Source organism: Xyrauchen texanus, chromosome 14, assembly GCF_025860055.1.
Source record: "Xyrauchen texanus isolate HMW12.3.18 chromosome 14, RBS_HiC_50CHRs, whole genome shotgun sequence".
NCBI lineage: Eukaryota > Metazoa > Chordata > Actinopteri > Cypriniformes > Catostomidae > Xyrauchen > Xyrauchen texanus.
Window position 1 is genome coordinate 847,304 of NC_068289.1, and position 24,568 is coordinate 871,871.

The window sequence follows — 24,568 nt, forward strand, 5'->3', positions numbered from 1 at the left end:
CCCCGCACATATACAATGCTTTAGATCGATGTTTTGCTTTGTTGTTTCATTTCGTTTCAGTCCCGTAAGTGTTTTGACAGAAGTCAGAATCAAATCGTTTAAAACAATTCAGTGTTTAACATTGATTTCATTGTTTTTGGTAGAAGAAATAAACTTGAAGGTTAAATGTTAAATGTCCTCCTCACTACACCGGGTCCTGCTCGGATTGCAGTCACACACCTTTAGTCACTCTGAGCCTGTTGTGTTTTTCTCTCCTTCTCTCCTCTTGTGGGTGGCGGTGCTGGGGCATGGGGGCGCTGTTGCAGACTTTTGCATGCGCGGCCTGTCTAACTTTTATTCAGATTCAAAGAAACGGACGCGTACTTCCTACCAGAGTAAGTGAAGTCTGCAGTGAAAGGGAAACACAACAGCAAGGAGGCAAAGCAGAGACAATGGGATGTCATTTATCGAAAATTCATATGTATAGTTTTGCCGAAGTTCATAAAGGTAGAGTTAACATTCCACATTTCCCTAAGTGTGAGTACTTATAGTACTTCAATTTGTTAGAAAATACACATCCTGAATTTGTATATTATATACATCTTAATCTTTGGTTGTCTCCTTGCAAAGTGTTTTTATTGGTTTGTGACAAAGGTTCAGACATTATCAGATCCCACACTGTATAAAAGAGAAATAAAAACAAAACAAAACAAAAAAATGCTGGTTTCCATTTAAATAAAAATTTAGGTCCTGTTGAAAACAACACACAAACTTTTTTTCATACTAATAAATTCTTTGTTGTCGTTGTTACAAAATGGTCAATTATTAATATAATGATCAGCTTAATAAAATCATTGGAAGCTGACTTTTTCCACTTCAATTTATTGCACACACACGCACACACACGCACGCACACATGCACTCACACACTAATGCACACACACACACACGCACACGCGCGCACACACACACACACGCACACACGCGTGCGCGCGCACACGTACGCACACACACGCGCACACACACACACACACACACACTCCTGAAGTGATTGAAATTGCTGTAGTGCTGGCCTTCTTATATTTTTACCACCATGCCTTGAGTAACATCAAAATTAATGTTTTTTTTTTGTTTTGTTTTATTATTTGTTTTTTCCTCTCTCCTGCATACACACTCACATGCATGGAATTGTTGGTGGTGTCTGTGCACATCTTGATTCTGGAGTTAATGTATGTTACTGGAGTGAATGCTGAAGTTACTTAAGCATTTGAATAGTTTACAGCAGTGCAGCCATCAGGAGTAAAATAAACTGAACATGGATAAAAATGTATACAATTTAAACATGAATGCATCTTCCTTTATTGCTCCAGGATCATGATGGTGCTCCAGACCACGTTATTTGTTTTGGTGGTTTGATGCATGCAAATGTGTTTGGTGGTAATTGAAGAGAGTGATTATTTTGATCTGCTTCCTCTAACTGTCTTTCCATGTTCCTCCGTGGCAGGCCTGACGGAGCTTTCTGATAATCAGGTGTCTTTGGACCTAGAGAGGAGCAAATCACCCACCTCAGGTAACCACACCCACTCATGACCATACCTGCCTTTCAATAAAGGCCCTGTCCCAAATGGAATCCTAAGCTCTTTTGGCCATCTTTGGAGTCCAGACTTTGGTGATGAAAGTGAGTGCAGACTGATGAGGCACTAATCAGTAAGTCCTTGAGGGGGCATGTGTGATAAAAGTGAGCATTTGGGACAGACTTTCTTTATACACAGAGCGTTATATATTATTATTTGAAAAGTCATGACATTGAGTGAAAGGGTAAAGGAAAACACTTCACACTAACTCATGTATTTGTTTTTATTAAATAATTCCAAGCAACACACTGACAATGAAGCATTAGATAATTTAATCAAGCACACATATAACAACAACAACAACAACAAAACTCCATCTTTTCAAATAATTTGAGAACAAATAATCTTGATTCAGACACCTGTATAGTTGCATACAGGTGCTTAAAACAGTCAAATATATAGAAATGAGAACATATGACCCACACACTGCCATAGATCGAAAAATCATTAGATTTATACACACAGTCACAGTTGTGCAGGTATAAATATCCGAACATTGCAATATCAGTAAATATAAGCAATCTTACAGGCAACAGCGATGAACAGAAAAATACTCTCTCATGCTTTTACTTATAATTAAATTTAAATCATCTATAAAACAATGATAACAAAGATTTAGTGTTAAATTACTTACTTTTAAGAATGTAAAACTTCCTCATAACTTCCTCTTTCCCATGATTCCATTAATGGAAAACTGAGTAAAACAAAGTTTTTAACCGCATCAGACTAAAAAGTTATATTATATACACAAGTAAAGCAAGTTATCATTGACAATCAGGAAAAACACCACAGGAAGCCACACCCACTCACGACCAAGACTACCTCAGATAACCACACCCACTACTGGCCATGCTTACACCACAGGAAGCCACAAACACTCAAGACCAAGCCTACCTCAGATAGCCACACCCACTACTGGCCATGCCTACCTCAGATAGCCACACCCACTACTGCCCATGCCTACCTCAGATAACCACACCCACTACTGGCCAAGCCTACATCACAGGAAGCCACACCCACCCACTCACGACCAAGCCTACCTCAGATAGCCACACCCACTACTGCCCATGCCTACATCACAGGAAGCCACACCCACTCAAGACCAAGCCTACCTCAGATAACCACACCCACTACTGGCTAAGCCTACACCACAGGAAGCCACACCCACCCACTCACGACCAAGCCTACCTCAGATAACCACACCCACTACTGGCCAAGCCTACACCACAGGAAGCCACACCCACCCACTCACGACCAAGCCTACCTTAGATAACCACACCCACTAATGGCCATGCCTACACCACAGGAAGCCACAACCACTCAAGACCATGCCTACCTCAGATTGCCACACCCACTACTGGCCATGCCTACACCACAGAAAGCCACAACCACTCATGACCACTCCCACTACTGAAACCACACATCTATATTTACTGAGAAGAGGCAAACCCTACTCCCCCGATGAAAACAGTTACTGAAAAACGTTCTCCTATCCCAGTTTAATGTGCAGAGACATGTCAACATCTGCCTTGACAAGTGGTTTTAGTTTGGCCCCTTAACTAATGGTTTGAGTTTGACTACTTTTTGTTTTGTGAAATATGTCAAACTTCGAAAACCTTTGGTGCCACTAGTGGTGCAAGAAACAGTGCAGATTTAAGAATAAAAGCCTCCTACAACAATAACAGAACCTTCATTCTGCATTTTCGTTCCTTTTCTCTTCTGTCCTCTGTCTGTTTCTCCACAGCACAGATCTTCAGTCCCTGGAGGCTCTTCCCTCCACTCTCTTACCTCCATATCTTTCATCCTTTGTTTCTCTTTTCTTCCTTGAAACCATCACAACCTGTGCTGAATTTTTATGAGGATATGATAATGTTTACAGAGTTTTACTAAATATTTGCATCGCCACAGCAGCATTAATATAAGAGCAGCAACATTGCCTGTCCTTGAGGATCTAAATAAGGCTCTTCATTTAGAAGACGTGTTTCAATAAGGCTTTGCCTCTTATGGGGATGAATTATTCCATTGTATCTTTTCATACATTTACTGTTGTTTGAAATATCACAAGCACATTTTGTGCAGTGTCTCAAGAATACAAAGTTTGCTGTCTGTCTCGGTGCAGGTGAAGCCTCTGCTTGTTTTCCCAGCGTAGCAGTCAGCCCGAAAGTCAGAAGTCGATTGGGAAAGCGAGCAGAGGCTGACGTTTGTGGTTTGAAAGATAGAGAGGAGACATCAGGTTAACGTCTGACATTTGGCTATATATCAAGCCTGAGCAGGTTTGAGCATATAAAGTGAAAATCCTACACAAAAATAAATAGCTTTTATCCATTCCAAACGTGAATGGCTTTCTTTCCTCCATGAAACACAAAAGCATGTATGATACAGTATCTTCAAACTGCTCAAAGAAACAAACCGTGACAATGCAATCAAGCTCCAAGATACGTAAAACACCATAAAAGTAGTCCATGCAACTTTTGTGATATTGTCACGATCCCTTGTTGTCTGCCCCATGTTTCTCTAGTCAGTTGTCACGAACTACAATTCCCACAATTCCCGGCCCTCATCACTGCCTGCACTCAATCATTGTTCTCACCTGTGTCTCGTTTAGTCATTATTGTGTTTTTGTACTTAAGCCCGTTTGTTTGTTCAGTCTCTGTCGATCGTTGTTTGTGGAAGTTTGGAAGTGGATGTCTTGCCTAGTTTACCCTGTTCACGTACCCCTTTGATGTTTTCATGTTTTTGTTTCATTTTTCCCATCGTGGACGTTTCCTTTGTTGCTGACTGTCTTGTTTTCACCTTGATCAATAAAACCCGCACTTAGATCCACACTCCTCGTCTGCCTCCTCCTGCTAACGTGACAGATATATACCAAGTCTTCTGAAGCCATACAATAACTTAGTGTGAGTATTAGACAGACACAGAAATATAAGTTGTTATTCACTGAAAATCTTGCCCTTTGCTGTAGCTTTCCTATCACTAGGGCTGGGCGATAAAACGATATCGATATATATCACGATAAAGAAAATCCACGATAAGCTTTTGAGGAATTTCGATATTTACTGCGTGTCACTAAAACACAAGCAGTTCGGCTTTCTCAGGCTGTGTTTCCACTGGGGCGGCGAAATCCGCTCAAAGGCGCTCACATCGCTAGGAGAGAGTTGCTTCGCACCGCTGCCAATCCTACGATCCACCTTGCGAGCATGACGTTCGGCTTTCATGGGAATTAATTGAAAATGCTCTCAGCTTCGCTCACAGCACGCCAGTGGTAACGTAGTGTCAGACTGGATGAACTTGCTAATGCTAGCTGCCTTGCTAACAATTAGGCTACGTCAGACACCGCAAGACTTCATGACAACGGTTGCGTCCTCTCATCGTCTCTAGTGAAGAGCGCGACAGAACAACAGTGATGTGGACAACAGCTCTGATCTCTCTGCGCTGTAATCTTGAATATTGTTCTCTAGCACCAAACATGCATCATTTCTGCCCTGTCCCGCTCCGCACGCGTCGCCTCTTTTCCCTGCATGTGTGTAGACATGAAGCGCCGCATGAGTTAACGTGGTTTCAAAGCAGCTTTTAGACCAAAACGTTTTTCCCTTATAAATGTATCTTTATTAATCAGCATGTTACAAGCCTTTAATAATAAACTAATCGATTTCAGTTCTAATTTTGTGAACTAATGAGATGTCTGGAATGGAAAAGGAAAGACTAAAATTACTAGTTGGTCGACGAGTCTCTCACTTTAACGAAAATATACAAATGTTTTGTAAATGTTCTCTCGGGACACCCCTGAACCCACATTCAGCATCAGTCCACAGTCACACGGGCTTCTATGCCCCATACTTGAGTATCTGAATCTAAAGAAATGTAAAAAATATTTCATTTTAATGTAAAAATATCCCAACAAACACTGGACTGCTGTCACTATGAACAAACAGATGATCTTTAAACATTCATTTTCAATTGATAAACAGTAAAAAACTGTAAAATTGGTAAAAGATCCCGCAGACCCCGCTGCTTTGGCCATCTCTGGACCCCCTGGGCAGTTTTGTAGAGACTATTTTGACTGTTTAGAATTTATTTTTTCTTCTGTCAACTTTGAAATAAAAAAGAAAGTGCGATGTGTAAATGTTTATTGTGATAAATATCGATATCGAACAATATGATAAAGATTATCATGATAACAATTTTGGCCATTTCGCCAGCCCTACCTATCACGCTTCTAGACATTCTTCTATTATTTGGCATGTCGTGATGGGTTACAAGTAAGAAGCATTGTTGTCACGGTTGGCATAACACATTGTCATATGGTAAGTAAGAATATACAGAAAGCTTGAAAGAGATTTAATTTGAGGCAAATGACAAGATAGCCTTTATCCCTCACGGAGGCGTGATTAGCCTGATACGGCCCGGCCCCGCCCTCCGCCTTGCCACAGTGTGCCTTCTGTGGGATTTGGCACGTTGAATTCAGGCTGCTGGATAATTCTGATCTGTTTTTGTGGGAGCAGCTATTATGACTAAAGTCAGAAAACGGCCTGCTACCCTTGGCTGGGGATTTCTGCAAAAGTTTGGACTGAGTTTATAAGCATCAGCCACTGAAGCTTAAGAAGGAAGGAGTCTGAAGGATTTGTAGAGAGAATAGAAAACAAAGATGAGGAGGGTAAAGTCAATACAGAGAATATAAAATGTGTGTTTCAGTGGATGCGAGCAATCACAGATATTTGTGCAAGTAAATGCACTAACCTGATCATCAGGCACGACTCAAAGCCTCATTTCTTCTGTCAAATTGGTGCCTTACGCTAGTTAGGGGGTACAGGCGAAAGGCTGCTATTTGCGTATCACTATTTGGTGTGTTGTATTTACAGGAAGGCTTTTTGAACCTGGAGATGGTGGAAATTGCCTGCATCAAATAAATGCTTTTATGTGTTATCTTCAGTTTTTTTATTGAATCATATATATTTCCCTTTAATCCATATCTGCCTCATCCTACTTTCATTTTATAAATGTTCCCACTCAGACTTCAAGAACACGAGTACCTTCTGTCTAATTTTCTTCCCCCTCTGCTTTCCATCAGGTCCAGTAATTGGGCCGCACTCCAATTTGAAGCAATATTACAAGTGCTATCTCTGTGACTAGTTGTTGTTGTTGTTTGTTGTTTGTGCAATTGTTGCTTCTGTCAGCAGGGTTGAGGTGGGTTGCAGAGACCCGGCGCTGATTGTGGCTAACTGTCAGGGTGTTAATAGGCCGAAATGTCAGCAATCGATTGTCACCAGCAGAGATATTTTTAGAAAAAGATTGAAAATGAAAATACCAGGAAAAATAGAAAGTGAATGTGAAGGGTCAGAGACTGGTAATTTGGTTTTTGATGGTTTTATTGTATCTGTCTAACCTGTAGAAAGCAATTCTAAAGCACAAAGCTTTGCAAAATACCTATAAAACTTCCCTTTTTCATCAAATATGATTTCAGTCTAAATAAGCACACACGTGAAAGCAGCCTGATCTCATTATTATATGTAGTTATTTGTATGTGACATGTAAACATACACTTTTGTACGTTTGGATAAACGGATTCATATTATTATCTATTTATACTAAATATATTTGTACATGGTTACTATTTTATAGATATTTTAGATCCCTTAACGCTACCCCTAAACATTACCACTTTAAAACCCTAACAGGCAGATTAATGTACAATGACAACACATTTTGTTACAATAAACTAATTTATATACATGTAACATAGTCAATGGAAAGGAGGCGGCGAGAACTGGCTTGACAATGTAAATAATATTTTAATTAACAACTCAAACAAAAGACAAACACACACACATGACGGACATGTCTGTTAACGATCTCTTTCTCTCCCGCACAATCCTCTGCCGTCGACCTTTATCCCTCACGGAGGCTTGAATAGCCTAATACGGGACCGGGTGTGTACGATCAAGACCCTCTGCCCTGCCACATTCCTCCCTCGTTCTCTCAGGCTGGGGAGCCCCCAGCATGACGTACACCCCCCTCTTTCCCTGGGGGAGGGCGTGCCCTAAGCCCCGTCTGCCGGCAGGTCATCCCCATCTACCTGGACGAGGGAGGGGACAAGGGGAGGGAAACAGAAATAATTACACTGGGGGGGGGGTACTTCCAGTAACAGTGTATTCCCCCCCAAAAAAACACTGTAAAATTTAAACGAGAGGGAAAAGGCCGACGCGGAGTGGCAGTGAGATAGAGAGAGAGAGAGAGAGGAGAGAGAGATGAAAAAAAAACTCGTACTCGCCAGTTCTCCGATACACCGCAGCTTGTTCCTCGGCCACTCCTCCACCCTCTAACGGACTACAGCCACGCCTCTCCGGGCGGATCAGAGGCAGTCCTCCAGCCCCTGGAACGCCCCGCCGCATTCTCTGTTCCCAGAGAATGCGGCCCTGGCCCCTGGCAGCGGTTCTCCCACTCCAGGCGGTCGGTAGTGAGCCCCTCCCTGCTCACGGTCGGCGGTCTCAAACCCTGCCGCATTTCAGCGGCTGGTAGGCGACTCCTCCGCCCCTGTCAGCGGCCCCGACCGCCCCAGGTGGTCGGTTAGGAGCCCCTTCTCCCCTCACGGTAGGCGGCTGTCGTCCACTTCCAGGTGGCTGGGCTCCTCATGAAATGCCCATTTTTAAGTGTTACTCTTACATTTATAGTTTATATTAATAAAATATGCCTTGTATATGCATTTTCATAATAATAGCCTATTATTAATAATAATAATAATAATAATGTTACATTTATATAGCACCTTTCCAGAGTTCAAGAACACTTAACATTCTCAAATTTAGCACAGTTTAAAGAAGCACAGTTTATTTTAGTTTCTTCATTTTACATAAGGAGGAATATTCCTTAGATGCTATATGGAGCATTTTAATAAAGTCTTAACCAGTTAATAACCTTAAACGCTGATGTGATATAAATGTTGTCAACTTTAAGAGACACATAGACGAGCTCTGATGTGAAATCATCACTTCAGGTCAGGAATTTAACATCACACTCAGGTTTAGGCTATAAATAAATACACGGGAATCACGTGTTACACTTGATAATGTTACACTGGACAAGCTCCAGACATGCACAATTAACGGAGACCGTGAATGAGTCGAGACGTGCCCATCTGATCTGAAATCACAACGTGTGCATTTTCATTCATACGGTTTAAACTTTAGAAATATTGACTGCACAGATTCTTACATTCGTTGTAATTTTGGATTCGTTTATTTAAAGTGTTGCTTTATCCTTGGGCTTTTTGGATAATCAGTCATACAAATATTTGTATATTATTCAGATGAATCAGTTATTTCTTTTGAAGTCATTATCCGTGCCTTTCCGAATAAGGTATTCAGCCTCAGGCCCCTCCCTACTTGATGTGCTCCCTGACGGCATGCGATAGCTTGGCGTGAGGTAGAGAGTGAAGGCGTGAGGCCGTGAAGGGGGGCATGTCATCAATCCAACAAACACATCACAGGATATGGCATGTCGCGATCGGTCACGAGACAAGTGAGAGCAAATGAGCCTGTGACATCACTGCAGTAAAAAACACGTGTCGTAACGCTTCTTTAGGTGGCACTTTTTTAATGCTGCTTTTGTGGTTTATTGATTTATTGATTAATTTTTTGAGCCTCGGCATATTCTGAACACTCCTTTTATGTCACATTGCAAACTGAATACAAATCTTAATGAATGATTAAATGGTTACAGGACTTTTGTTTCCTTTAACACTTTAATGTTTAGGATTTGTTAAAGTGATATCATTCTTAAAACAAGTTGAATAGGACAGCAGAAATCGCACAGAACAGATTGACACCGTTATAATTAGGTAAATGTATTAACTGCATTTACATACATTTGTTGACACGTAACATTTAATTAATTACATTGATTATAAATGCAATAAACGTAACTGATGAATTCAGTATTCATAGATTTAATCAGCATTCTGTATGTAAACATTTGAACGTCTCTGAAGTTGTTAATATGTAAAATGGTACATTTAGATGTGGTCAGTGCATCAATATTTTACATTTCGGTGTCTTTGCAAACGTAAGCACATCTACGTTGGCTAGAATCACACTTTCAGTAAGAACATTTTCAACTTCTCATGAGATCATGTTGATTAAAGTCTCATTTATGCCTTTTATATTTTGCTTTCCTTCTATTCAAAAACTGAATGACTTGGGAGTCATTGTGCCATTATAAGCTAATGGTGCAGACTGAAGGATGAAAGCCTCCAGACAGGACTGAGCATTATCTGCATCTAAAGGACAATTATCACAATTCAGGGGGCAGAAATAAAAAGCTTTTGAACAGGAATGGCAGATGGTTCAAGAGAGGACTGTGGAAGGTCATTCATGTAAAAACAGTAACCAGGAGGGCTGCGATACGCTTGTCATCCTCTTACATTCCTGTTTTCTCATCTTTACCCCGAACCCGAATTCACAGAGCGATCACGATTCATTCCATCAGGACGACACCCGCAGTGATTTGTGAGTTTTAGGAATTCATGATGTGTGATGAGGCTAAATTCTGGGGATCTTCTCCGTTCTACAAGTGATGAAGACAATCCAATGAGTGCTGATGCATCTTTTGGTTGGTTTAGTGATCTATTCAATCAGAAATAGTGGTGGGGATTTTGCTTCACCTCAGTGACTCGAGCCTTTTAAATACATTCGCCAAAACGATTTATTTAGAATCATTCATTGATTTGTTCATTTACCATTTCTGCAAATTGTATCTCTTTCTGCTATGTACACAAATGGAATTTGCATGTCTATAAATGTATGAAGACACATTTTCTCAAATGCTGAGCTTAAATTTGACCAAGACACAGAAAACATAAAATAAAAAGAAACATACAGAAACAAGAAAAGCCTGCATATCTTACACTGTGCACCAAAGCACAACATTTCCAATCGTAGTTCATAATATTTTAACTGTTTGGTCTTTATTTCATTTTTACACATTCAGAAATTTGGGATTATGTTTTGTGCAAACCTATAAACTTGTGTAAGTGCATTACACCCTTTCTCTCCTTGCTCACTTGACTCACATGCTGAACTGAACAAACGACTTGCCCGCTCCTCTCATCCAGTCAGTCAGCAGATCCTCATTCACAAATACAGATTTGACCAGTACATTCAGTTCGTTCATGAACGAGACGTCTCATCTCTTTCAGACTCAAACGACCGACAATAGTCCTTCACAGTCTGCCCTTGAATGCTATTGGCTCGTGCTATAGTCAGTCTTTACAGGCAAAAGAAAACACACCAAAGCAGTTCGGATTCGAAAGGGAGAGACATCAGTGAACAACAAATATGAGACAGTGCATGGAGGTGAACGAGAATGATTCGTTCACTTAAAAGATTCGTTCATAAAGACTGATCTTTAACGAACAAAGCATCACTATGCAGAAATAAGATATTTCCAAAGGGCCCATTAGCTGTTTCTGGAAACAGGGTTTGAGATTGTTTTTGAAGTGCTCTGTAGAATTAGTATGTCCATTGTTTGACAAAGAAAAAAGTCTAGTCTTTTTATACTATGCTATTTTTAAAATCAGATTTGGCTTTGGTGGTGGCACGCAAGCTTTAGAGTAGAGTTGTGACAAGTTAGCAGGTTATTTGAATATTGTTTGTATTGATTGTGTGTGTGACTTTCTTTTCCTTTAGCATCAATCCACAATCTCATTTATAAATCACAAAATTACCTATAACAAGTTGTTTGGCTGTGTGTAATTCAACCTAGCTGAAGACCTCCATATGTGACAGTGATGTTGTGATCTTTGATTTCCAGCACCCTACACCCCTTCCCTCCATAATGACCCTCGAGGCACAGGGGAACCTGTGTCCAACCTCCGGTCCTGCCACTACAGTCCTGTCTTTTACCTGCTGGACAATGGTAAGAATGTGTCCAGCCCCTTAAAAAAAGGGTGGGTGTTTGTTTGGGGGTTGCATGCAGCAGAAGTAGCTTTGCTTTCATAGTGCCCCATGCCACGCTCTGTGCCACTGAGGTGTTAGGCGTCTGTGAGTGTGTAAGCGAGTATGTGTAAGTGTGCTTTTGTGTGAGTATTTCTGGCATGTGTGTGATTAGGGCATGATAAATAGTAGGCTACAGTATGTATTGTGCTTCTATGAAAGGGGTGATTTTGGGACTGTGGTCCAGACAGAGCGTTGATTGTAGATTGTATTAAATGGCCATAATATATATAAAAAGACATACACTGGCAGCCAAAAGTTTGCAATAATGTACAGATATAGCTGTTTCTGAAGGAAATTGGTACTTTAATTCACCAAAGTGGCATTCAACTGATCACAAAGTATAGTCAGGACATTACTGATGTTAAAAAACAGCACCATCACTATTTGAAAAAGTCATTTTTGATCAAAACTAGACAGACCCAATTTCCAGCAGCCATCACTCCAACACCTTATCCTTGAGTAATCATAATAAATTGGTGATTTGGTACTAGAAAATCACTTGCCATTATATCAAACACAGTTGAAAGCTATTTGGTTTGTTAAATAAAGTCTTAAAAACACCTCAGATCTTTGAGAAAACGCAGATGAGAATTGGTGAGTGAAATTTGTATGCCACTCCCCTGGACATACGGGTATAAAAGTAGCTGGCTTGCAACCACTCATACAGATTTTTTCTTCAGAGCCAAGCGGTTGTGTTCAGAGAGCTGAATTCCTCTGCCGGTCCGTTCACCTCTAAGAAGTGAATTGCTGTATACGCTACATTTCAGTGGTTTCTCTCCTTCTGTAGCGGTCACTCCAGATTATGCCCCTTCGACAGCCTAAGACAGTATGTATTCCTTCAAAAGAGCATATCTTCCCTAATTGAGCAAACACATCGACGTGAACGTCTTTTTAAAGATGCAAGTTTTTAAAGATGCCCTTCCGCTAGTTTCTGGGCGTGGCCGTTATCTCTCCAGCTCTGACGGCTACGAACGCTGCCTCGCGTGTCTGGGCCCTAATCACGTTGAGGAAGCATTCGTGGATGGTTCATGTTCTCATTGCGAGAACATGACCATGGCACCATTACGACAAGCTGATGAGGTCGTGGGGGATACCTTTTACTATCCAAACCCGATCCCTCAGTTTGTCCGCTCTCACTATCCTTGGTGGCGGGGCACCCGAGGGTTATGGCGTGATTCCTCAGGTGGATAAGGCAGTTGTGGTGCACTTGTACCAGCAAAGCTCCGCCACCTGGTGGAGTTACCCGACACGCCCCTTCAGGGCCTGTAGGACTATGTCGTCTCTGGCAGCCAAAGTCTACAGCTCCACTGGACAGGCCGCCTCCACCCTGCATGCCATGGCCCTCCTGCAAGTCCACCAGACCAAGGTACTTAAAGAACTGCAGGTAATTCTGATCCCAATGTGTTGCAGGAACTAATCTCGGCAATAGACCTCGCCCTCCGGGCAAAGAAGGTCATGACGCGGACACTTGGGCAGACGATTTCCACTCTTGTGGTCCAGGAACAACACCTATGGCTGAATCTGGTTGAGATGAGGGACGCTGCCAAGGCAGTTTACATTCAGTCGCATGTCGCAACTCGTCCGCCATCTCTTCATCTAGAGTCAACAGGGGCTAAGGTCGCTGCGGGCCACTCACATCCTGGGCAGCCTCAACACCACAGCGGACACGCTGTCGTGGCAGGTGACACTCAGGGGATAGTGGAGACTCCACCCCCAGGTGGTCCAGCTAATTTGAAGTCGATTCGGCAAAGCACAGGTAGACTTGTTTGCTTCCCAGAAATTCTCCCACTGCCTGCTCTGGTACTCCCTGATGGGAGCTCCCCTCAGGACAGACATGCTGGCACACAGCTGGTCCTGGCGGCTGCGCAGAAATGCGTTCCCCCCAGTGAGCCTACTTGAAAAGACTCTGTGCAATGTCAGGGAGGATGAGGAACAAGTCACCGAATTGGGCTGAATTTGTAGATGGACCCAATACGTGTGCTAGCATGCCCTTTACTGGGGTAGGTGTGCCACAGGTGCCGGTTACCCTGGCAACCTCCTGTCATGTATCTTCCAAGGTAAAGTCACCCTATCGGTAGACCCACGTCTCCCTTGGTCGGAGCCCTCTCTGCCACAGCCGCTTTGTTTGTAGAGCTCCTCCCCTTCAAGGCAGGACCTACCTCCGCGCCTCTCCCATGTATCCACTGTGAGCCCACGTGACGTATTTGCCACATGTTAATCTCCCCTTCTGGCAGGATGTGGTCTCCACAGGTTCACTACACCACCACCACTCACACTGTCGTAATCTCCGTTTCCTGATGGAGGAAACGAGACTTTGTGTCCCCCTTTCCACAATGCTTTACTATCCGCTGAAATATCTGGGACCCTGTCTCGGCTCCTCAGCACAAAACCTGAATGAGTGGTTGCGAGCCAGTTCCTTTTATACCCGTATGGGGAGTGCAATGCAAATTCCACTCGCCAATTCTCAGTAGCCTTTTCTCAAAGATCTGAGGTGTTTGGGGCTCCCAAGAGCGACCCCTGGTGTCACTACATCGACACAACATCTCATTCCCTCCATCAGGGAACGGCGGTTATGACAGTAACCGAGACTATACTCTCTTGAATTTGCACTTCGTATCGGTCAAAATAAGGTAAGTGCCAAGGTTAGCTAGACTCAATGAAAATGTATCTTGTCTGAGGATATTTGGAATATTTCATATTAACATTTTGAACAGTGTAGAATTCCAAGATAAGTCACTTAGGTCACATCCCAGCCATGTCCAAACTAATGTGTTTTCTTTTGGAAATGCATTGATTTTGCTACACCTGTCATTCACCCTGAAAAATTATTTTCCTCCATGGAAAATTTTGATTTTCGAATACGCTCTCCAGTACCATATACTTTGGAATACAATATCAGGAAACTGAAAACAAAGTTTTCAAATGAAAACTAATAATTGTGAACATGTCACGTGGCCTCATTTGCTTTGTGTGTATAGGACACTAAGGTACTGTGTGCTTGAACTTAGATTCCAACAGGCTGTCAAGGGTTAATCTCTGCTGTGTGTATGAATGATAAAATGTGTACTTGCTGTCCCACAAGCTAGTGTGTTTATGGGCACATTTGAGGCAGGACGTACCACCGCGCCTCTTCCATGTATCCGATGTGAGCCCACGTGACGTATTTGCCACATGTTAATCTCCCCTTCGGGCAGGATGTGGTCTCCGCAGGGTCTTTTCCCCCTGAAAGATAATTGCTAATTGTTGCTAATTGTTTCAATTGGTTGTCTTGCTGAAATGTTTACAAATGTTAAACTTGTCATAGAAATCAAAACTTGTCATGGAAGACGAAGCAAATACCTTATTTTGTTTGGATCATGGAATTACCAGAATTAGCCGTTTACAAAAACAATCGTACATACTGTATTTTCTGAACGTGTTATATCTTTTGCGTACTGTCGTTACTTAACTAATGTGTATTGATTTACAATGCTAGCACTACGTGAATGCACTAGACTTTGTCTCTAAAGCTTTGCCTATGAAAGCATGGCAGAGAAAATGGCATGAGCATTAAGTTTATGCTAATAATGCATTGTTGACTTTTTGTTGATGTGCTGTATGTGAATGGCCTTAAGTGTTGGCTCAATGTAAAATATTAATAAATAAAAAGAAAAATACGAAGGTCACTAAATTGGTGCTGCTAATCAGTGACACGTTGTTTTAGCAGGCAGAATTAAAGGAATGTATTTTTGATGAACCACTCACAAGAAGTAGGCTGAAATGCAAAGAGTACAATTATAATAATTAGCTATTTCATATGGACAAAGAAGACATTGTGACTCAAAACTGCTAATATATGTGTGTGAGAATGAAATTCCTCTGAATTAATCAAAGTTTGGCGTCTGCATCTTTAGCGAACTCCAGAAGCATATCCATCTCTATGACTTAGCGGGAGATGGCTTGAGCTGAAAGGAGTCAGTTATTAATGCAAATTGCAGTGCAGGGTGCCAGAAGGCTTTTGAGATGAATCCAAAAACAATCCAATTTGCTGTCCTTTTCTGCATATCGTGAAATATACCACATATTTGTGGTCCGTTCTGCATAATGCTTATCTCGGCCCATTCTGCACATTTCACGGCGGAATCACCGGCCACTCGGGTTCTCACAAAGGACATTGCGCCCCTGATCGGCCCAAAAGTACGTCGGCACACCGGGAAAATACCCGGTATGCCAGATTACCAGTCCAGCCCTGTCCCACTTCCTGTTTAACCTTTTAAGCTTTGAAGATGTTTTTAAAGATTTACTGTTTCAGTGGCATGCCCAAATTTAAAGGCTTATAGCTCTAACAACAACACAGACACACACACACACACACACACACACACACACACACACACACACAAAACAAAGAGGTCAATTGTTTGGTATCATTTTAAAGAATTTTTTTTTTTATTTATCTGATTTGACATTATATATATCTCAGGTTGTAAATAATGTAGCTCCGAAAAACTGCTTTTGTTTTGTTCCCAGTCATGTCATATAAAATGGAGTAAAATTGTGTGTTGATACGACAAAGCAATCAAAAGTTATAGCAATACAAATATACATTCTTAGTGTCCAAAAAAGTCTCCATGTATCCAAAAGTCTCTCCAAACAAATAAAACATAATAATTGTACATAAGAACTAATTACACATGGAAATAGGACAATGACTAAAGGTACACTCTCTCTCCAAAGTGTCATTTGAGCATCATTAAGCCTGTGTCATGTACTCATCTCCTGATGGCCACATGTAATATGAGTGAACGATCTTCTCTGCCCTTGTTTGGATGACTTCCACCTTTGATCTGTGTCCTAATTCAATTGGTTTAGCATTCCATGATGTCGGACAACGTACCTGTACTACTGTATATCATTTCCGATTAAGTCATCTGATCCTGGAAAGCTAACTTGCTTTTCGCCCGATAGCACATTATGTGCCATGTGAACATTGTGTGGATTATCTAATGATCTATGCATCCAATTATATTGTGTTTGGGCTGGTTTTAACTGGAATCCCCTCCTGTAAGTAATGAATGTGATATTTATAAGCAAAAATGTGGCTTATTAGTGAAAACTGTTTACATGTAACCTATGTCAGAGAGATGTTTTTAGCTATTTTAGTCTGTGAGTAAAACAAATAGGTTGTTTCCTACTCATTGAGAGCTTTCCAATAACATATGACACATGGCTTTTTGATCTGTTTGATGTTTTTACAGATTATAATAATATGCACAGTGCAAATGTATTAATAAATTATAAATAATGAACACGTCTGATTTGCATATCCTGCAAACATCAAAGCAGTTTTGGTCATAATGCCTACATGTATTTTAAAGTACAGCTTCTAAGCTTTAAAATGATACTAATTTAGTGTTGGTGAAGACTGTAGTTATTCATATTTAGATAATTATCTGAGCTTAAAGGGTTAATTAAGAAAACATATCAACACAGGAAAGAACACTGCAGTTGTCAGACCGTTTCATTGTGTCTTTGAGGGGAACAGCATTAGCACCATGCTGAAAATGACATTGTATAATCACACTTTAAAATCTTGTTATTGAAATAATGCTTAGGAGGAGGATGTGTTCTGAGCGACAGATGCTGTATAGAATGCATCAGATAATGAAGACATTACTGTATTTGGTTCTGAAACTCTTTAGCCTTCCCAGCAACACGGCACTCTTGAGCCACTCGTGTTTACGAACTGTTCCTCAGACATTGAGCTCAGTGCACTCTCTAACCTTTGCGCTGTATAATGCTTGCAAAATGTTGACCTTTCCTTTATTTGTATCTTTACTCTTTGATTTGAATCTTTTGTGTGTGTTCAGCTATTTGAGTGGGATTGATTCTTGTGCTTTCTTGTGGTTTGTGTTCAATACAGCAGGATATATCCTAACTGTTCCCTCTAAATAAACCAAATAACAAATGTTTACAAACACAATGAGTATATTAAATGTTACTATATAGAATGATCTTTCCCACCCAACATGGGAGGGAATAGGAACACGTTGTTTTTGTGTGTGTGTTTGTGTACTGCACGTGTTTGTTTTGTTTGTTTGTGTACGTGCCTGTGAACAGAAGAGTCAGCGTTGGCAGTGTGATCGGGCATGACCTTCCAATGCAACGTCACACCTGCACGTGTGACACAAGATTCGTTTATTTCATCAAACTATGATTTTTATTTGAGCTGAATTATTTTATGCATCTTTTGTCTTTTTGGTTTTTGGAATGGATTAATTGCCCCTTTCTGTCCTATTATGTTTTGTTTCAGTCAAGGGACCAGGCAGAAAGTTAAGTCTACCCACAGATCTTAAGACTGATCTTGGTACGGTAGGCCGAAAGCGAGCAGATCTTTTTCTTTATTCTTGCCTTCGATTCATCAACTTTCTCTGTTTCCATCCTGTTGAGAATGACATGATAAAGCCCCTTGTCTTTGCATCTTAAAGTTTATATTTGTTCTTCTTTTGAATTCTATACGTTTCTATCAATTTCTTATCATTTGAACTCATGACGTTCTTCGCATCTCTGTGTGTGGTCTGTTTTTCAATGTACATTTTGCAAGTGTTTACAAAGGGGGTTTATTCACTCATTCTTAAGTTGAGAAGAGTACCGCTCTAAAAAACTCGCTCCTGCTTTTTGGCGATTGGTTCATCCTTTACCTTTAAACGGCCTTGCTCCATCGTAATTGGATCATCCTATACCTCAGAACATGCTCTAACCCTATTAGATCATTCTGTAACTCTATGAAAGCCTGTTCCATTGTGATTGGACCATCTTCTACCTCTGAACTGACATGCACTAATGTAATGAGACCATTCTCTGTTAATGAGCTTGCCTCATCGTGACTTGGATCATTCTTCAGCCTTTTATGGAAATACTCCGAAATGTCTCTCTCTGTCTCTTTTGCTGAGTATCTCTCCTTGTTCTCTTTTCATTTTCCTCCCTTTTGTCTGGCTTATTTTTGTTCATGCTAGGCTGTGACTAACATTCCTCTCGCTGAGAGCTGAACACTTTCCTCTCCAAATTATTGTGCCAAATGTGTCATATTGTGTAATAACGCCATATTCTTTCAACAGGTTAAGCTATGCTGAATTACACTTTCTAGGCCATGCACGATTACGCTTGCTTTTAATCCTCTAAGGTTTAGATTTGTAGATCATACATAAGAAAGTACAGTGGAGTCTTGGGTCATTTAATAATATGAAAATACTGTCTGGAGGGTTTAAGTTCTGGACTTCTCAAGATCAACACTTAGAAAGGCAAGTAAGAAATTCAAGTGTTGTCCTTGATATTAAAAAAGCGTAGACATATCCAGACTGGTTTGTGCTGGTTATGGGGACGTCAATCATATGATATTCAGCAGAGGTGTGAGTGTAATGTTTGAGTGTGTGTGTGTGAGAGATTGAGAGAGAGAAATAGTGTGTGTATGTGTGTGTGTGTGTGTGTGAATGTCTTTGTGAGTGAGTGCGTGTGTGTGTGTGTGTACACGTGTGTGTGTGTGTGTGTGTGTGTGTGTGTGTGTGTGTGTGTGTGTGTGTGCGAGTGTGTGCCTGTGAGTGTGTGCATGAGTGTGTGTGTGTGTGTGTGTGTGTGAGTGTGTGCGTGTGTGTGCGGAGGTGTGAGTGTGTGTGTGCGAGTGTGTGCCTGTGTGTGTGTGTGTGAGTGTGTGTGTGTGTGTGAGTGTGTGCATGTGTGTGTGAGTGCGTGTGTGAGTGTGAGTGCGTGTGTGTGTGTGTACACGGAGGTGTGTGTGCGTGTGTGTGTGTGTGTGAGTGTGTGCATGAGTGTGTGTGACTGCGTGTGTGTGTACACGTGTGTGTGTGTGTGTGTGTGTGTGTGAGTGTGTGCGTGTGTGTGTGAGTGTGTGTGTGTGTGTGTGTGTGTGCGGAGGTGTGCGTGTACACGTGTGTGTGTGTGTGTGTGCAGAGGTGTGCGTGTACACGTGTGTGTGTGTGTGTGTGTGTGTGTGAGTGTGTGTGTGCGAGTGTGTGCGAGTGTGTGTGCCTGTGTGTGTGAGCGTGTGTGTGTGTGTGTGTGTGTGTGTGTGTGTGTGTGTGTGTGTGTGTGTGTGTGTGTGTGTGTCTACAGGTAGGGTGGTGTAAAACTGTCTTCCCTTGAATGCAAAAGGGCTGCAACTAGTTTTGCTATCATAAACCCTCAATGCTGATATTTTATTGGTCCTGGGCACATTTAGAAACATTAACCCTAAACCCTGTTGCAGGCCAGGGGAAACAGGAATAAAGCTGTTTGCGGACTGGGCTCCATGTTTGGGCTGTCTCATCCTGTGTCCCTCACCTAGTCACGTAGTAATATGAGCCTGTGTACTCTGACCTTTATAAATAGCAAGTAACAGAATGTCAAAGCAAACATTTTATGCTGAATAAATTACATAATGAGTGAGAAGTGCGTGTTTAAGTGTGATGCACCAGTTGTCACTTTCATCCCTTTCTTATACTGGAATACTTTTACTGTCTTCAAAAATCAGGTTACAGTTATTGCAGAATTTTTGCTGCACTGCTGTAACAGTAATAATCTACTTTTCATCGGCCTTGGTTCTGAAATAATTATTCCCATTCACCATAATAATTATAGCATGATCAATGGAAACATGTATGTGCTTCATGCTGCAAAATTAAATTGGTCAACTTACTCATTTTTCCTTATAGAAAACAGCATATGTAAAAATTGGCTCATCTCACCCCAGTCTCTCTAATTTTGTGTGGGAATTTACTCAAATCACTACAGATGGTGTTCTCAACAGTCAGTGTCAAAGGTTTGGTTGCCAAATCTTCAGTGCAATATCAAAACCACTGATTTGACAGTCGTAGATTTGGGTGGCTGCGTTGGCATGAAACCGATTGATAGAGACAAGATGGAGAGAGGGAGACAGAAAATACAGCTTGAATCTTAAAATGATCAGAATCCTGGGGTATCTCCATCAGAGAGGCTCTGTTTATTTATTATTATTACTATTATTTTGGGGATATTTCCATAGGTCAGGGACACTAAGTTGTGTTAGATGCAGAGAGTTTGTATATCCCAGTTTGTTTCTTAAATTCAACGAGACCTCCCTCAGATTTCTTTTGTTCTGTGAAATGAGCGCTCCACCTTTAAGAGTCTGAGATGAGGAAGCGTCTCTGAATGCCTGATTCTTTTTAACAACTACTGTTATTACCTGCTATTTGGTGTTTTCTTCTCAATTCTTTTCTTTTCAAATGTATCTCTCCTTTTTTTGTTACCTTTGCGGCTGTATTATTTTCACCCCAATGCCCAGTTTACCCCTCCCTCTCTCTCTATCTCTCTCTCTCTCTCTCTCTCTCTCTCTCTCTCTCTCTCTCTCTCTCTCTCATTATCTCAGTTTGGTTTCTTGCTAATGCTATGCCCGTTGTTACAGATCATGTGAATGGACATTGCACTAGCCCCACATCCCAGCCCTGTCCGTCTGGGAGGGGCAGAGTCCCTGGGGGCCTTGAAGGGCCACGCCTTGCCCGCAGGGGGCCCGGCCGACCGCCCTTCCGCAAGGCCCAGTCCGCCGCATGCATGGAGGTCTCTTTGCCTGTATCCTCACTCACTGAAGGTGTGTGCTTGTTCTCCTGCTCCTTTATCCCTTTATTCCCTTATCCCAGTACCCCCATCCCTACCTGCATGTTTAACACTCACCAAGGGATACAAGGACGAGGGTGGGGGTTTTATTGCTGTGTTTTATGCCTTTTCTTTCTGTTCATTGTTTTTGTTTTCTGCTCTGTTGAAGAGATTGGTGAATTCAAAAGCCTTATCATGCCAAGCAGGAAACATACTCCTTTTGCAAGGAAATAGAGCCAGTGCTGGACAAGGTGATGTGTGAACGTCTCTCAGAACCGGCTGCGTTTCCACTGATTTGAGAGCCAAACAATGCCAAATCTGACTGTGTTACAACATTACCTGTCTCCATCCAAACATGGTGCATAATGATGTGTGTTTACAAATCTTAATCATAGTTTTCAGAACATATTTTACATCCAAAGAAATTTTAATCAGCATCTGTATGCCGTTGGCTTTGATGTAACACAGTTGTGTTGATATTGTAGCTGTATGAACAAGAAATTCATCTTGAGTGAATTACATTTTTAGATGCAATATGGCCTGTTATTTTGTCTGTTTATGCTCCACAAAAAAGAACATTTCCAAACGAATTCAAAGCAGGATCAACTGTTGTGTGTCTCAAGCAATGCTGAGACAAATGAAGTGATTCAAACAGTGAAGCTATTCAAGATATGAAGTTAATCTAGAATACTGAAGCACTATTGGGGCGTTTTCACACCTGGCTCGTTTGGATCATTTCATTCATAACCTGTTGCATTTTCTCAATGTTTTCCGTGAGTTTAGGCATATATGTACATGGTAATCACTCTCTGATCCGCACCAAATCAATCGGGCCTACACAACCTGGACGAAATAGTCTCGGTCTGATTGCAAGCGAATTGAATGCAATCCAAAAACCAACAAACAAATCATTATCCCTATTAAAGCCATCAGCATACCTGATGGATCTGCGGAGAAGACACAAATAAGTTAATCATGTGACTCAGTGCATCATGTCCGTCACAACATTTGTAGGTCAGGATATAGCTTTTGGCAACTATATTAAATATTATTGCACTTTTAAAATAGTTGTTTAATAATTCCTCAGGTAACGTTTGTGACCACTCCTGCTGGATAATGATGGATTATGTAACCTCTGATTGAAATGCACAAGTTCTTCATAACCGTGACACAAATAATATTCAAAATATTTTGACACATTTTTACAGGTTTATCATTTTAACCAGTATACTGAATTATGAGCTAAATCCCAGAACAGTGCGACACATTTTAACCAATAAGGGGACAGTTTGCTCACATGTAAGCCCACGTGCGAGTTGTTTTTATAATGTTGACTTGTTAAAAAACGAACCAAGAAGAAAATGCAACCTTTTGTGAAAAATGTTTAACCCGTTGTGGAACAAATCAAACGCACTACAAAAGCCCTTGTGAATGCTGCTTGTGAGGTTAGAGGGCCAGATCATTTTTTCCTGACTTAAAACCACCTTTTATTCAGTGTAAGCACATGTGGTGGGGTCAGATAGGGTTCTGGCTTTAGCACGGGCACCATGTTGGTAGAAAAGGGGTAACAGCAGGGGTGGAATGGGAAGAGACATTGTCCCGGGATTTTACATAGAAACTGGCCCAGAAGTAGTTGGAGGCTCGTTTCAGCTTAGTCCCGGTTCTCTCGATGGCCAGTCTGCCCCTGATCGGCCCCAAAAGTGCGTTTGCCCACCAGCAAACTGCCTGTTATACCAGATTACCAATCCAGCCCTGGGTAACAAAGCACCTTTTTTATTCACCAATTTCAATTTTGCATTCTTGCTGCTTAAACCTGAAATGTTTTTGTGATCTCATACTAAGTTTGTGTTGTGACATTTAATAAAAATCCCATTTATCCTGATTGAAGTCCAACATACAATGAATGGGATGTTTCTAATCCTGTATACTTTATTAATCATCCACCCAAAAGTCATTTTCATAGAGTAAAACAAAAAGGAGAAGATTGAAACTGCACAAACCTTTTAAAGTGTGACTCACAAAACTGACTCGTCTTTTCAAGCTTTGGGGATCTTCGGTCCCTTTCATGTTTGAGATGGTATCTGTGCTTCAAACATGGAGGCTGACGCAGACACCGCTGTGAGGCTAATTATACTTTGTGCTTTTAATGCCTTTAAATGACTGCCTCTGCACATGTTCCTTCGACAGGTGGGTTGGTGATATGAATTGAAAAATGAATGTAGGCAGTCTTTGCGTAACGTAGCTTTGGTTTGAGTTTACACAAAGACTGCATTTATGGCCTTATTCTTATTTTTTCTTTCACCATTTTTTTCTATGACAAATGTTGTAAATGTAGCACAGTGGTTAACTTACTAGAAAAATGTACAGACAATTCAACGGATGAAAGCTGTATGCTGCCACATTACACATATGCTTAAATGTGTGACGTTTTTGCATATTACTGCCACGTTTAAATGTTACGTGGAGTGTGCGGTTGTGAGCGAGTGTGTTACATGTCAGTATGTCCATCCTTACATGTCACTAAAAATGTATTGTACTATGATAACACAAACTTTCTCTCCAATCCAAAAGATTTATCAAATTTATTGAAACTAACAGCTTGTTCTGAAGCTCTGCTACTCTCTATTGTCAGACAGTACAAATGACTTATTACATGCACCAAGACATGTCAGCAATACCTATGCAATGACCAGAAACTTGGCCCACCCAATCACGCTGAGGTATTAAGGAGGTTGTAGAAGTATAATTAATGATATGGAAGTAAAATGTGAGAAATGTGTCAAAACATGTGCTGTTCCTTGCTGTGTTTAGCACCTGCAGCTCTGAACATTCATCTGAAGGATCCCAGTGTGAAGACCTTTTAACAAGGTCTCTGTTCTTAACAGTTTAAGTGGCACATTTCAGCATGGATGGGTCTGTAAATCTGTCGATGTAATTTAGGCTTTGGAAAGAGGCTGTTATTGAAGGATGGGGTAGAAGCATGGGAGTAAAAGTGCAGATCTATTTCTCATGTAAAGAGGGTTTTACATAGGAGTCCTAAAGTCCACTTTTCAGGGTCAGAGAGAGACAGCAAAACTGTAGAACTAAATAACAACCTGGTTTTGCAACAAGAAAAACATGATTAACGTTATAAGTTGATCTCAGAGTAAAAGAATGACAATTATATCAAATATATATTTATGTGTTTATATATATATTATATGACCCTTGTAACCGTGGCCATGGTACCTGTCATACCTAACACTGTCCTAATCAGTAGTATATGCCCCTACAGTAGATGTTTTGCTAATATCAACGTTTTCTGTAGAACGGTAATGCCTCACTTAGATCATATCCTCACTGCGCACTGACTTCCTGTCATTT

General features: G+C 41.2%; 1 protein-coding gene across 9 annotated transcripts in view; it reads left to right on the forward strand.

Annotated features, from left to right (window-relative positions):
- The window catches only part of LOC127654653 (syntaxin-binding protein 5-like), a 184,760-nt gene that overhangs the window by 140,227 nt on the left and 19,965 nt on the right, over positions 1-24,568 (forward strand). For 2 of the 9 annotated variants that reach the window (XM_052141891.1, XM_052141894.1), the window contains exons 19-23: positions 306-374; positions 1,484-1,549; positions 11,418-11,522; positions 17,895-17,948; positions 21,018-21,200. In XM_052141891.1, coding sequence (XP_051997851.1) covers positions 306-374; positions 1,484-1,549; positions 11,418-11,522; positions 17,895-17,948; positions 21,018-21,200 — 477 coding nt within the window. The remainder of the gene's footprint in view (positions 1-305; positions 375-1,483; positions 1,550-11,417; positions 11,523-17,894; positions 17,949-21,017; positions 21,201-24,568) is intronic. The other 7 variants (XM_052141895.1, XM_052141897.1, XM_052141896.1 and 4 more) reach the window with 5 other exon arrangements.